The sequence below is a fragment of the Taeniopygia guttata genome, chromosome 2 (assembly GCF_048771995.1).
Source record: "Taeniopygia guttata chromosome 2, bTaeGut7.mat, whole genome shotgun sequence".
NCBI lineage: Eukaryota > Metazoa > Chordata > Aves > Passeriformes > Estrildidae > Taeniopygia > Taeniopygia guttata.
Window position 1 is genome coordinate 85,391,472 of NC_133026.1, and position 15,467 is coordinate 85,406,938.

Here is a 15,467-nt window from a genome sequence, read left to right on the forward strand (position 1 = left end):
TTCATATGGATGTGAAACACCGAAGTACTTCTGCTGTTAAATCTTTGCAGTCTAATGTACAGGTCCTTAATAGAGTACAAAGGTGTCTCCACTTCTGCAAAAACTTTGTATTCCTTGAGTGATAATAAAAGAGTGAGTGATAATAGAGTGTCTGAGTGATACATAAAAGATAGTAACTGAAGGACAAAGAGATTGCTCTGGAGTACAGGACAGCAGCAGGTCTCTCTTTCAGGGCTGCTGTGTGTGGCATGTGAAGCCTGAGACTCTTGGCTGTCCCAGAGTCACCTTCCTTCCTCCTGTGTTAAGCTGCTCGGGGTGCCTGTGCCTCGTTCCTGGTATGCCTGTTTCCTGTCTCTGCTGCTGTAAGACATGGGACAGCAGATGGAGCATTGATGTGCCAGCCACCTGCACCCTCCCATGTGCCAGGAGATGGCAAGGCACAGGGGGCAGCAGCAGCAGGAATGCTGGTAAGGGAGTTGTCCAGCAGATAACAGGGATCTCCAAGCCTCCCCAGCCTACTGAAGGAGTACTGGCCATGTGCTTGATCTGGCATCTGCATCAGATGAGAGTCATGCATTGGCATGGATTTAGCCTGAGATCTTAGTGGTTCTGTTCCAGTTTATTTGTGGGGTTTGCTTTTCAGTTGCCAAAATGGTGTGTTTTTCATATGTCCCAGCAATTTCATAATGATGGGAAACTTGTTGACCCTGAATTACTTTGACATCTGCTAAAAGTATTTGTGCTGCAGTCTTTCCTTCTGCACATCTGATATTTCTTCATTTTCCCTCTGTTGCAAATCCATCTCTGTAAATTTAATTTCTGTTAATTTAACTATATCCTTCAAGTATTCTAAAGAAACATCCTTCCAAAAAACTCTAAAATGCATCAAGACACATGGGAAAAGGCAGTTTAAGTTATTAGAACAAAGCTGGTTAACGAGCTTATTGTTTTCGACTGAGATCACGTCTGCTAGGAACTATGAGACTATTACTTAAGGGATTGTTTTTTGTTGTGTGACTGTAACACTAAAGCAGAATCAAATCTTTGTCTGTTGAAATGCTCTTTCTCCTCTATATTCAAAAGCAGTAAAGCCTTAGTTGTATTGCTGTGTCTGGGTTTACACATTTAAAGATGTGAATTGATTAGAGGATGTACACAAGAACAGGAAGGTGTAGAAAAGATAAGCTACAAAAAAAAGTTCTTAAAATAAGGAAGAGGCTGTTATATTGAGATGTTGCAAGAATTTCAGACCAAGGAGGTCTGTATATTGAATTTAAATTATAAAAAAATGTTTTAGAAATCAATATTATCATCACTAAATGTAATGAAAATGTGAAGTAAATATCCTGAAGATGCTATTGCATTTACATTTAAATTCTTTGCTTATTCTCTTCTTAAATTAATTTTGAGATTAAAAAAATGCTGAAGATGCAACCCCACTGGATTCAGGTGCCAACTCTAGAAGCTTTCCAGAAGGGATCTTTGTGATTGTGTGGATGATGTTTCTGGGGGTTGCTGAAGTACAGTTAAATACTGATCCTTAATATTGAAAGTGTGTCAAAATCACAGGCACATCTACTGGTTTTCGTGTTTGAGGATTTTGTGGTGGCTTCTTGGTCTTGGCCACTTCAAATGGTCAAAAAAAACCCTAACACTGAGTTGGAACCTGTTGCCTCCAGCAGCATGGCTGTGAGAGTGGGAAATCTCACATGCACATAGGCAGTGCAGGTCCAGGTATTTAAAAATGCACACAACATTTTAATTGCTAGCAGCATTCTGAGGAAAAGCAGCTTTATCAGGTTTTCAACATGCACTGCTGCTGCTATTCCTCTTTTGTCTGTTTCCTTGCTATCAGATGAGTGGTTTCATCCTTGCTTTCCGAATTTCTGAACAAATTGATGCTCCAATGCATGCAGTTAATTAGGAGGCTGCATCCTCTGAATTGAAAGGACTAGTTAAGTTTTGATGCCATTTGTTGAGGCTGGATTTAGGATCATTGATTGCAACAACTTGGTCTTGGAGATAGCACCGGACATATTTTGTCATGTATTATGCAAAAGAAAAACTTGATATGAGCTTTAAGCTCAGGAGGTCTTTCAGGTTCTTGGCACAAAGCTGCAATGTCTTTACGCTCAGACATTTTGCCTTTTGCCGAGCTGTCAGCACAGATAAGGCACCCATAATTCAAAGAATATGGAGCCTAAAGTTTTTGTCTTTTTTTGGTGATGGGTTGCTATAATTTTCTTGTTGCTCTTTGTTTACTAATACTGATTGAACATGCTGAGCAACATGTTGGCACTGTGTTTAAAATGTAATAAAACCAAAAAAATCACAACTAGCATATTCTTATGAAATATTTCTAATCCAGGAGGCACTGGCTAATGTGTTTGTTCACAAAGACACAGATCAGCAACTCAGAGACTGAGCTGTAAATTGAAACAAACGTTAAAGGTTGGTCTCCACATACTTTTTAAAATTATGGGTTAGCCTTAGTTTTGCTACAGTAATCTCTAAAGAAGCAGTAAGTTTGTCTATATTATTTTCTTTTCTAGCAATTTTCCCCAGCCCCATTCTCTTGAATTATGTAACCTATATTTTAGCATAACAACTACTTTCCTGCTGTATTACTCTCTAGGGAACAATTTTGCATTAGCAGGGGGATGAACAAGATGACCTCTCAAGTCTTTTCCATCACCACTTGCTCTAATACAGTTCCGTAATATTTGACCGTGTTACGCAGCCTTTTCCCTTTTGTAACCCTTTGACTTTTACAGAAGAGAAGTCATAGCATTTTTTGGACATGCAGAAGTGCTCTCCTTTGAAGCTGTCAACCCAAAGTACTGTTTCCTGCACTTCAGAACTAAAGAGCATATTAGTGCCTTTTGCATTCAAGTGGAGAGGACCTATATAAATAAATCATTGTAGGGAAGTACACTATGGTGCCTGTTCCATAGCTGGAATAAGTAAGCTGAAGAGGCAGAGGCTCTTTATTTTGTTAATATGTTGTAACTTTTGAATATGGCTTTTTATTTTGAGGAAGGAAGGAAGACTGAGCGGATTGAGCAGTTTGTTCTGTGTGCATAGACCTCCATAGTGCATTGTCCCCATAGGTTCAAAGTTATCAGTAGGCATCAGACTCACTGGGAAATGTAACTGTAACTTATAAAGAAGAATTCTGTATTCTAGCTTACAAGATCAGAAAGGGTACATGAGAGAAGTAATTCGGAACTGGAAATAAAAGCTGTGGTGATAACCAGATGGGAAGTGGATTCAGAGCTGACTTGCTGTTCCAGTCATAGTTTTTGGCTCACAGAGGGCAGGAAAATCTTTTGTGGCACTGGCCTGTAATATTTTTCCCAGCCAGACCCTGAAAGCGAGTTATAAAAAAGGTCTTTTGGCAATGAACACCCCATGCATTTTCATTATCTCTCCAGCTACAACTAATTTTAAAAGCCTGGGGGTTTAATCATGGAAATTTGCAAACTATTCAAGTTTCTTGGGATCGTTACTTGTACTTTCTGTTTAGTTAAATGATTTCTTGTTGACACTGTTTTAATGTCCCACTCTGATTTTTTACTTCATATGTTAGGAAGAACCTGCTGTTGTGCTCTCCTGCTTGTGCCCTCCTTGTTGGGCTTTCTTACTGCTTATGTCCTTTTTTCCACAACAGTCAAAGACAACCAACACAGGTTTCTGCAGTAGAGAATTGGGAAAACAGTAGTGAGCAGAGACATATAAAGCTAAGAGGAAAAGTACAAGCCCTTTTTGTCAGGCAGCTTCACCCTGCTCTCAGCTCACATCACCTTATATATCCTTTCTTTTGCTTATGAGCAAGCAGGGCCTTAATAGCTAATTTAGAAATGGAAACAGTAAAAGGAAGTTTTGACACCATCAGTTTTTAGGATCTATAACATAATGCAGTGCAACATACAGAGAGAACCCCATCTTCCACAGCTGTATGCGCCTGGATCCAGCAGATGAAGACTAAGGTTTCCTTTTACACTTAACTATATAAACACTTGCTGCATTTTGACATCTGCCTTTAGTGTAAATCATTGGCATTTGTTTGCCATAATGTGTGCAGATAGCACGACAAATGTTCTTCCTTTTTTCCATGTGGATGAGTCTATAGAAGTAAAAGGATATTAATTTAGAGCTCTGTAAAGGGGAAACTGGCTAATGGTTTGTCCATGACATGTGGTTTGCTTGAAACCAAGCAGAATATGCAGAACTTTGGTAGAAATGGTTGAGAAGAGATCACTATAGTCCTTTTATGCTGCCAGAGGGGTTTTGGCTGAGGTAGAGTTCATTTTCTTCATAGTACCTAGTTTGGGAGAGACTTCTGGACTGTTTTTGATTTCTGTTGAAGACACTGTTGGTAATCCAGGGATGTGTTTGTTACTGCTGAGCAGCATTTAACACAGAGTTAAGGCCTTTTCTGCTTCTTGTACTACCCCATTGAGGGGGCTGGGGGTGCAAAAGAACTGACCCCAGCAACCAAAAATGGACATTCCATGTCTTATGGTGTCATGCTCAGCATATAAAGCTGGAAAAAGAAGGAAGAAGGGAGGAACATTGGGAATGATGGTGTTTGTCTTCCCAAGTCACTGTTAGGCATGATGGAGCCCTGCTTTCCTGGAGATGGCTGAACACCTGCCTGCCCATCAGAAGTGGTGAATGAATTCTTTGTTTAACTTTCCTTATGTGGGTGGCTTTTTCTTTACTATCAGACTGTCTTTATCTCACCCGCTGGTTTTCTCACTGTTACACTTTCCATTCTCTCCCTCATCCCGCTCGTGGGAGAGTGAGCAAGTGTGTGCCTGGGGCTTGGCTGCCAGCTGGGGTTAAACCATGACAGTGGAGTATGGAAAAGACTGGAAAGTCCCTTCTACCAGATATCTGCATAAAAACCTCATTCTTTTGAATATCATGGAATTACTTAGATGTTACTGTGGTTTATGCTGAACCTCCAGCACTAACACCTAGAACCAAGGGTAGGGGAGTCACCAGGACATCCAGGAATGATATGTTCAGAATGAAAAAGACCTTTTGTTGCATGTCTCTGATTCCTTATCCACAGGGTCATCTTGTTTCTTCTTGATCTTCTGGACTTTTCTTATATATTACTCATTTACCACAATTGGTTGAGTCTCATTTCATATCTCTTAGAAAAACAAGCAAATAGTGAGGGAAGACACTTGAACCTGCAGGAGTGGTTACTTTTTTCAGTGGATTTAAATGTATAATCATTCTTGTGCTGGCAGTCTTATGTTAATTCCCTTGTGACAGAAGTTAAGACATTTGGCATTTCAGAGAAATATTCAAAAAATATTAGCTCCAACCCATCTTCCCAGAGTGGGGGTTGTGCCATGTATACTCTCCCTGTGGAAATTCAGGGACTCTTTCTGCTGGGTACTTTTTGCAGTGTCAGGAAAGCAGACTTCTGCTTTCAAAGAGGCAGAAAATCCCATGCGTGAGTGTATAGAATCACTCTGAAGTGCTGGCTGAATTGGGTATTTTTCATTCCCAGGGGAGATCCTGCCCCGGAGTTCTCCCTACTTGTCAGTCCAAACCCACAGGCTCCCTGGGGTTTGCAGGTGGCTCTTTGCACTCTTTGCTTTGAGCCTCTGCCAACATGGCTTTAGGGTACAGGATAGGAAAGGGTGTCCAAGACTATTTTGTCTTTCCCTCCTCCCACTCCCCACCTGCAGGTCCTTTACAGAGAAAAGGAATAAGGATGCAGGCTTGGAGCTGAGCTCTTCTCATATGCAGGCGTAATAGGATCCTCTCCCGACAAAGGATCCCCCTCTCCCAGTGGGGGCAAAGGACCCTGCTTGCTGAGGGGACCCACTGTCCCAGATAATTAGCTAAGCAGCTGCTGTGTGTCTGAATGAAAAGGAGAGGAGGGAGGTTTTTTCTCTGCCGGGGAGCTGGGCGACATTCCTGGGAGGCAGCCTGCACATTCCTCCAAAGCACTCGGTGCTGACAGTGATGTGGACTCAGCTTCCCGAAATTTGTACGCAGCCACTTGCTTGGCCTAAGGTTCTTTATTGTGAGAAAGCTCCTTTCCTGCGCTAAGTGCTAACCATTTATCCCTGGATCAGTGGGAGAATATGTAGCTTGAGTTCACATGTGACATGTTCCACTAATTAATGCATTACCATTTATCCAGACAAAATAAGATCAAATTCAGAGGGAAAAAAAAGGAAATTTGTAATATGCAAAACAAAGTAATCTTAGCAGAAGCAGCAATTGTGTTAATGTAATAGTGGGCAATATGCCTGTGAATGAATCCCTTCTTCGTGCATTTTCTAGGGGGTCTGGGAAGAAAAGGAGAGTGCCTTGTCTGGCCAACACATTTATGACTAACTTTCATGGACAAAAGCTAAACTAAGAGCCTATTCTTGGCACAGGACCAGGTCTTTTCTTAGAGAACTGCTTTAATTTGTTTGACATACAGTGAAGGACTGGCACACTACGCTAATTAGTTTTATATACAGTTGTTTTATAGATCTGCAGCACTGTATGTACCCGTGGGCCTACTCAAGTGAAGTCTGCTGGCTGGTTCCTGATGCCTGTTTACAGGAGTGGACCCATTTGCCTGACTTGTTACTGCATTGTCCAAATTTTTAATTCTACAATTGTATACATTCATTCAGATAAAATAACATGCATTTAAAATTGGAATAGTGCAGTAGTAAATTTAGAAGTGTGGCATGGGCATTCACTGAAATAATGAATGCCCAAATTTCTTACTGTTATATACAATTGTATACATTCATTCAGATAAAATAACATGCATTTAAAATTGGAATAGTGCAGTAGTAAATTTAGAAGTGTGGCATGGGCATTCGCTGAAATAATGAATGCCCAAATTTCTTACTGTTATAAACACTTTTCTTTGTTCTTTCAATTATTTTCCCATCAGTGCTGCTGGAAAGGTAAACAGTTGATTTAAATTTTGAAAACCTTTTACCACTAACACTTCTTCCTAGTGAGCATTTTAAATAATTCTTTATTCCTTGTTGCAGGGAGAGGAATTAAATTGTTTAGTTTCTAAGTACTGGCTAATTTGCAAGTGGCTACTGGAAGTCAGAGAAAGTTTCTACTTCTGTCCAATGCCAGGTAACAATGAATGGCAGGAAATGTTTCAAATGTCATTTAAGTGGATCTGCACCAGGTATCCTGCTAATGTAATCAAATGTGGAGTTAATCTCCCTTTTATGTTTTTGTAAGGAAAGCAGCTTCATCTTGAAATTATAGTTTAAAGAAAAGAGGCATGGATGGGAGACATGGAGGTCATTCAGGCAGCAGCAAGTGAAGCACAGCAACTCCCATTTGTGCTCAGCCAGATGTTCACAAGCCTTTGCCAACAGCTCAAAAGGCTGATGCTGTATAAATTACTATATCCCAGGGACTAATTCAATGGGTGTGATGGAAGAGGAAGGGAGGAGGATGGTACCCTGTCGGTCAGAGGTCAGGTATAACACGTGGGACTGAACCAAGCAATGTTCAGCCAGTTCCACTTTTTCTTTTATTACTGTGGATTGAAAACACTCTTTTTTTTTTTTTCCCCATAGAAGGCAGAAGAAAAGTCAATACTTTATTTAAGAATATAAGAACAAATTACTATTTTCTTTTAAAAGCCCCTTTTCCCACATAGTCAAAAGAGGTGAAAACCAATGAAATCTGAGCCTCTGACAATTATCTTTGAAAATATAGAATCTGTTTGAAAGCTGCAAGTTGTCTGATAAAATATCTTTAAAGACTTCTCTTCCTTTCTGAAAAGATGTTGATTTCAAACCAAACTGCCTTCCCTCCACTGCTACATTTGTACCAGTTTCACCAATAGGAATCCTTTTTCACTTAGCCTGGGTTGTTTTTCACAAAAGTAAAAACAAGAGAAGAAATACGAGTAATAAATAATATTTTTATTTTAGAGCATAAAGGCTTCTCTTAACCAAAGTTCTGCTGTTGCAGGTTGCAACAGCAACCAAAATAGCCACTTTCAGGTTGCTACCTGTCACACGTCTGTCTCTACCACAAATCTGGTTATTTGTGATTCTCTGCCACTAGAACAGCTCCTGAGCTAAGGGAATCTCTCTGACTTTCAAGGATACCTCCCTACTATGATGTGAAGGATAATTTAATAAATGTGACTCTTGGTTCTTGCAGTAAATAAAGCTCAGGCCCATACCAGTACCTGGTTTTCTATTAGTTTCAAAAGAGTTGATCCTGATTTTGAATGTTTGAAATTGGCAGCACTGGTGCTTTTCGATTTCATAGGATATATTGCAGTCTCAAGATTAAAAACAGTCTAAAGATTAAAAACAGGGCTTCAAAGTTAATGGAGTACCAACTCTGCATCCCAAACAGCATTGCTCTATCAGTGGGAAGCCCATGGAGGGACAGAGCACCTTTTCTTTCATAAAATAAGGAAATAAGCAGTGCCCTCTAGCGTTAGTTTACATCAGAGGGAACTGCAAGGAGAATTTTCTGCCGTCTGTGTATATGCAATTAAAATTATTTCTCAGCTGCGGATGCAGCTCTTTATTTCTCGAAGAAAAGCAGTAAAAGTGGCTGCAATAGTGTCACTTACCAGGAACATAGCTGTCAAAGCTACCATCATTAATAGGTAGATGAAGTCTATGTGTCAGATATCACAAACTCTCTGACCAACAAACTCACTGATCTTCTTTTTTTTTCACTGACCTTGAAATATATGAATGTAGAATGTCTCCAGCCTAAACCTGGCCTGGAGAAGGACAAGGAAGTGTGTTTTACCAAAGGGCCAGAGAAGTTTCACGGAGAGGTGTAGCAGTACATGTTCCTGCTTGAAATTCAGAGGTTTGCTTTTTGGTGTAAAGCAGTCTTGGTATACATATTCAAGCTTATCTGGCACCTAATAACAAAGCAGTGAAATTATGAGTCTTTTGGACTGTCCTTGGAGCACTCAGAATTTTCTGGGTTTGGTGATAGTAGCAGGCTAGATTCCTGTTTCAAAGTTGTAGGCATCATTTCTTTTAGTTACAGACAACTCTGCCAGGGAGGACTATGGGAATTAGTCACCTCTGTACTTCAACATGGAAAGTTAGTTCCCAGTCTGCTTCATAGGGCAACACTTTAAACTGCTTATCTCAAACAAGCATTAAAAAGCATTTGCTGTCTAGTTTCTGAATCATGTGCAGTGTGAAAACTTTGTAAGTACATGTGCCTTTTTCTCTCTCTCTCTCTCTCTCTCTCTTTTTTATTTTAATTTTGTTTTTCTACCATAGGAAAATAGCTCAGAACTGATTTTTGCCTTTCAGTTTCTGCTGATGCATTTTTGTCACTTCACTTGCAGTCTGGAGCTTTCGGGATGAGCCTGAGGTCCCTGGGGTGCTAAAGTTACTGTTAACAAGTGGGAATTCTCTAAGGCTTTGAGAGCATCTTAGCAAGTGTCCCCCAGCTGTAGTCTGAGAAACAGCACACACAGTAAAAGTACAAGCTTTTTTAAGGGTCCATGCAGTACCTTGGCTTACTCAGGCTTTCTTACCTTGTGTGAGCTTCATCCTGAACTGAGGTTTTCTAAACCAAAACATCTTCTGATGTAGCAAAGCCTCATCACTTTCCTCCTTGGGTTATGGTCAGTGAATGTTTCTGGTGGCTGCCAGTACTGTAAGAAGTGGGTGTCAAGACTTATGCAGAAAGTGTGTTGCCTGTGTGTAAGAGTAACAGGTGAAGATGCTGTGGACTTTGAGCTGATTAAACAAGATCAGCCGTGTATCAGGAGGTACCTGCGAGTGTGTATTGTCTCTGGTAGAAGATGTCAAAAGTGAGATGACTTACCTGGACTGTCACCCCTCAGATGGATTTTCAGCCCACCTCAGACATTTGTGACATGTGCCACAACTGTTGTCAAACTTGATACTTGCAGTAATTGTTGATTCTTAGCTCTAACAATAGACCCCTTTTTGAGCTGCAGTCAGTAACTTCTGTCCTCCTTGTTACAGGCGAGCAGGGAGAGCGTTGTTTGCGCTGACTGCCAAGGATGAGGTTATGCTCTGTGAAAACACCAAGGAGAAAAAATGTTCAGCATTGTTTCTCTGAGATGTACCAAAAATCTTCACGCACCAATGAAACAACCAGTGTTATGGTATCATAACAATGGTTTGTTAGGACTTCACCCCAGGCTGCAATGATGATTTCTGTTTAAGACCAAGACCAACAGATGGCATTTGTTAGGACATTGATATTTATGTACAAAGTTGCCAGGACTTTAAGAAGTGGTGCCTCTCTTAATTAAGATGATAATGCACTGCCTTGTTTGGAGACATTCTGCTCATAATGATCCTGGTGAATGATGAATAGAGGGAAATTAGTAATAACAAATGCCAGATGGAGGTAACTTTCAAAAAGGAATATTTTGTGTAATGTGGCATGTAAAGTTGACAGACCAGGTCTTAGAAGATCTTTATTATTCTTTAGGCTTTCCTGACAAAATTACCCTTTATCCTGCCAAGAAATGTGGTCCCACATGCCAATGCGTTTTTAAGTGAGAGTAATTAAAGTGTGCCTCTAAGTTTATGGCTTCAAGTGAAATCAGTTCCTCCAATGTTTTGTCAAGAATCTATAAAAAGTGCAAGAAAGGAGATGACTTATAAAAACAATAGTTTTGCCAGTTCTGTACCTTCTGCCTTTGAAATCAGATACAATTAGGGAGGAACAAAACTACTTTCAAAGTTGAAAAAAAATAGTGTTAGTTCTGACAACATTTTACTTTGCATTTTTCCTTTGGTTGAAGATAACTGTTGGAATAAGAAATGTTTTTTTTTTCTAGAATTAGACCCCACCTTCCTTGACTGAAGTAAAAAATGATCACTGAGTTATAAATGCATTGAATCCTCAAATGGTAGTCCCTTTTTTGCAAATTCCTGACAGAGGAAAATAAAATCAAATTTGGTTTTGTGGTGTAAAGTTATAACTGAAAGAGAAATAGACAAGGAAAATTAAGAAATAAAATGTTGGGGCTTGTTTTATTGAAATAATTTATTTAATTAAAATATTAAAGTTTCTTATAAGATTATTTTTTTATGGGCATTCCAGGACCTGCTGGCCACTACAGGCCACTACTCTGTCAATTGCAGAGAGGGTGCTCTCATGATGATTTGTGGATGAGGCATGTGAGTCATCTGAGGTGACCATGAATATTTGATTTTCCTGTCGTTGTCCTTATATTGCAGTAGTGTAATAAAATTAAATTTAGGACTGTAGATGTGCATAAAGTCCCTTTCTATTAAATACACCAAACGTAGTAGACCAGGAAGGTTTGAAGAGCTCACCTTCTGCTCTATCCCTGCGCAGTCACAAATTTGCAACAACAGACTTGAGAGGCACAGTCTAAGACCTCTTCCAAAGGCACAAACATTGTAGTAGGGTTCAGAAGGATAGCAGAGTTGCAGAGTTGCTTTTGTCTTTAAATTATTTCTGTGAGAATGCTTTAGCAGGGGAATAAATGAAGTAATACATTTCAGTATTGGATGATGAAAAGAAGGCTTCTGGTTCATTTAGAAAAAGGTCAAGATCAGTTTTCAGGAGAATAAAACACTGTTTTGAATTATGCTAAGAACAGACTGTCCGACTATTTCTGGTATTAACGTTCATTGCTATTGGAGAAAGGATTTAACAATAGAAAGATGAGAACATGAGAAAAGAATGTCTAGAGGGAAGGCAGTCAAGGATGGGATTCAGTGGCTCTAGCTTTGATAACAAAGGCAAAGAGTGTTCTCAGACAAGTCTTTTGAGATTAATCTGGTACTTTGAGTAAACCCTAAATTTACCTTAATGCAGAAAGAACAGTATTTCTAAGTATTTTCAAAAAACTCCAGAGAGAATTGTTTCTCACTGATCTTGTTGAAGCTATTGTCAATTTACCTGGAAATTTTAAGTTATAGACAACTAAATCCTGGTTTACATGCACATTTAATGAATAAGTCCTATATCTGTATTTTAAAAAGTCTGCCTCATGGGAAGTGGGTGCTATGGTTCTGTTAAAAGCTGTACTACATTCTTGCTGTGTTGTCAGTTTTGTTTATGCTGAAGTTTTTTCTCTTGTCTTATTTTATTTTCCCAGAAAAACTTTACAATTCCAATGGACGGGAACTGAGACGGGCACTTTTTTCCTTGAAACAAATATTTCAGGTGAGCAAATAATAGCTGTCTATTCTGTGTTTTGAACATGAATTTAATTCCTTTTTTCTTTTACCTTTTCTTTTTTTTTTCTAATTTAGAGTATAACCTACAGTTTCTAGCAAAAGAGACTTTTAAGACTTCATTTGTAATTTGGAATGTGCCAATTCCTTTTTAGAGTCTTTTATTTTTATGATCTGCAAACTTTCCCATGTTCCTTCAGTCTGTCAGAAGGACAAGAGGTAACATAATGGCAGAGTGGGGAGTGTAAACCTTGTAGCAGAGAGACAAGAAAATTGAAACCCTTAGGTGGAAATTTAGACTACTTTTTAGACAGCAGCATATCTTGGGAAGACTTAAAGGGAAACTTGAAAAGGTGAGTCAGGGAAACTATGAGTTAGGGTGATGACCCATTGTTGGCCTGATAATGGACAAATAGTCTGGGTTTAAGCCACATCAAAAACTGAAAAGATTCGTGGGAGACATGCAACAGTTCTGATGAACCAAAATGTCTGGAAGATCTCTGAATGTGTTTGAATTTAGACTGAGTTTAGAGAAGATTTACTGATAAGCCAAAAAGATGCTTCATAGACCTGAGGAGGATGTGGTAGTGACTGATCATTTTAAGGAAAGGCATGGATTTGAAATTGAATGTTCATTACCGAGAAAATCTGAAATCTGGAGGATTTTAGGTCCTGCGAGGAAGTGGACAATGTGATAGACAAGTGGTGTGGTCCCACCTCATTTTCTTGAATTAAAATTCTTGGATTTCAGATTGGTTTCACTGGATAAGGAGAAGGACTTGGGAAAACTGCAAGAATGCGGGGAAACTTATTGGTGAGGTCAGGAAAAGTGAAGAAAAAAATCCTATCTGTGTGAATTAGAGCATGCTCTCAATGTGATTCTAAAATGGAATTCATTTGGGACATTCCATTTTCAGTAAATATAAGTGAGAACAATAAGAGGAGCACTTCTTTACGAATGGATCCAAATGGAGGATGAAAACCTACAATCCTTTTTTTTAGTTATAATATATAGGTGGAAAGATTTCAAACTCTTAGTTTAACATTATTGCTTTGTTTCAAATAGACAGTTATTCTAAGAATAATAAGAACATTTAAGAAATCTGTAAGACTGCAGAATTTCAAATTTTCTAAACACATAATCCTTTTATAGGTTTCAGAGTTAAGCATTTAGAATTTAGAGAATGCCAGAATTGAAATTTTCTAAACAATAGAAGTGAGTGGTGAAGGATGGACCATTTAATGATAAATCTTAGTAGTTGAAGATGTGTTCTGGGTCAGAAACATGTCCCTGATTTTTGAAATTTTTGGACAAAGAAAGGAGTTCCAGTTCAAAACAGCCTGGTCATCTCATGAGTACAGATTGGGAAATTTGCTGTCGTTTCAAGAAACAGTCCCTCATTCCCAGAGGGAGACTGCTTGAGAGTCACAGGGATGCAAGCTGGGTTTCCCTGTGAGGTTTGCCAAGCATGTGGCCTGTGTGCTCACAGGAAATCAGGCAGATTTCCAAGAGTCTTCTCTGGTTTCTTCTCTTTTTGTGCACCTCAGCTGTTTCTGGGAAATGTTTGTGTTTCTCTGCATTTATGTGTTACACAGACAATCTGGGTACTTGCACATATTTAGCAAGGAGAGGCTAAGCCTCTCTTCCCACCCATCCTGCATCTCCCATCCTGCATCTCCCTTCCATGTATTCCCTTCCATCATCCATGCCCTTCCATCATGAATTCTCCCAGTTTATGTATTCATAAATGCCCTCTTCCCTATAGGTTATTTGAAGTCTAGTAGGTATTTCTGAGCACAAGTGCTCAGTGCTTTCAGAGAACACACCAGTGAGATGTCTCTCTTCCAGCTGATCAGTTGTTCTAATGAAAAAATGCTGTTTAAATATTTATCCCAGTTAATTTAAGGGGTTAACTGTGTTGAAGAGTAACAAGAGAGAAGGGAAAAGCGATGCTCAAACCCATATCTATGTATGAATTGAGTTTTAAGTTAAACCTTTCTGGCTGTTTCAGGGCATAATTTTCCTTGAAGAATTTAACTTTCTTGTTTTCTAATGAATGTGGTAGGGAAAGGAATTTGGGAATTATCAGTTACCACATAAAGAATCTCTTTCTGGTGGAACTGTGGCTAATAGTTGAGTAAACGTACCCTTAAAAAATGTACATATACTCTTAAAGTACAAGTTCTTTTAGGGGGGACTTGAAATGTGATCCTCAAGCTGGAGAGTATTCATAGAATATGCACAAGTATTTGACATACTACAGTTTCAATTGGAAAACAAGCCCCTTTTTTATTTGCTGAAGAAAAATATAAATAAATATAATAAGGTTATATTATAAATTAAACATTTCTGTCCAAAATGTCTTTTTTCCTTTTTTTTTAGTATATGACAGGAAAGTATATCACCATTAGAAATTTATCATTATGGTAATAGTTTTTTTTAAAATGTGTTTTTCAACATAAATATATTTTTTAATTTTATATGCCCTTAAAAGAGAGTATTTTAAATTCCTTGTGAGTGTAATATTTTAGAAAAAAGATGCTGACTTAAAAAGAGTGTTTTCATAATAACAAGGTTTCTGAGTGTTATGGAGACTTCATCATGTCTTTAAGTGCCAGGACAGTTCATAATAGAATTTTTTTATAATTTCATCATTACTGACTTAATTTGGCACAGTTCTATTTCAGGATCATTTTTAATTTAAAGACCGTCAAGCAGTGTGCAGTGTCTCATTTGCATTAATTGGGAATAAACCCAAGTTTTACGTTGAATTTGAATTCCAAATAGTCAGAGCTCTTGATTTTTCATGTGAAGCTTCAGCAAAGCTTAGCAATGTTTGGCAAGAGCAATGTCTTTGTTTCAAAATTTAGATGAAAGATTCATTTGGCAAGTCCGCACTTGGAATTTCTCTTTGATTTCTTCTGGTGGGCTGGTTTTGGCAAAATGATGAAGGTTACGTGGAGCGTTTTTCTTTGACAGTGCTGCCGTTCTGTTCCAGTCATTCATTCTGAAGGGCTGAGTGAGCCACAGTTACCATCTTTTTCTGAATTGTACTGCAGCTTTCTTCCTGTGTTTGCCAGTATGCTTTTTGACAAACAAACTTAAGCAAGATATGATTGACAACCAGAACAGTTTCTCTCCTTTTGAATGGATTTCCTGACAGACTTCTGAATTGCCTGGTCCTTGTATTTATCAAAACCTCATGATTTTTTTTGTAAAATGCTAAAATTTCCAAAGGCATTGAGCAGAATCCAGCCAAACATGGCACTTAGAAA

At 38.7% G+C, this 15,467-nt stretch overlaps 1 protein-coding gene across 13 annotated transcripts in view; it reads left to right on the top strand.

The window, feature by feature from the left end:
* Positions 1-15,467, top strand: part of FHOD3 (formin homology 2 domain containing 3) — a 374,599-nt gene that overhangs the window by 156,102 nt on the left and 203,030 nt on the right. For all 13 annotated transcript variants that reach the window (XM_032746914.3, XM_072924374.1, XM_072924376.1 and 10 more), the window contains exon 4: positions 12,113-12,180. In XM_032746914.3, the coding sequence (XP_032602805.2) occupies positions 12,113-12,180 (68 nt within the window). The remainder of the gene's footprint in view (positions 1-12,112; positions 12,181-15,467) is intronic.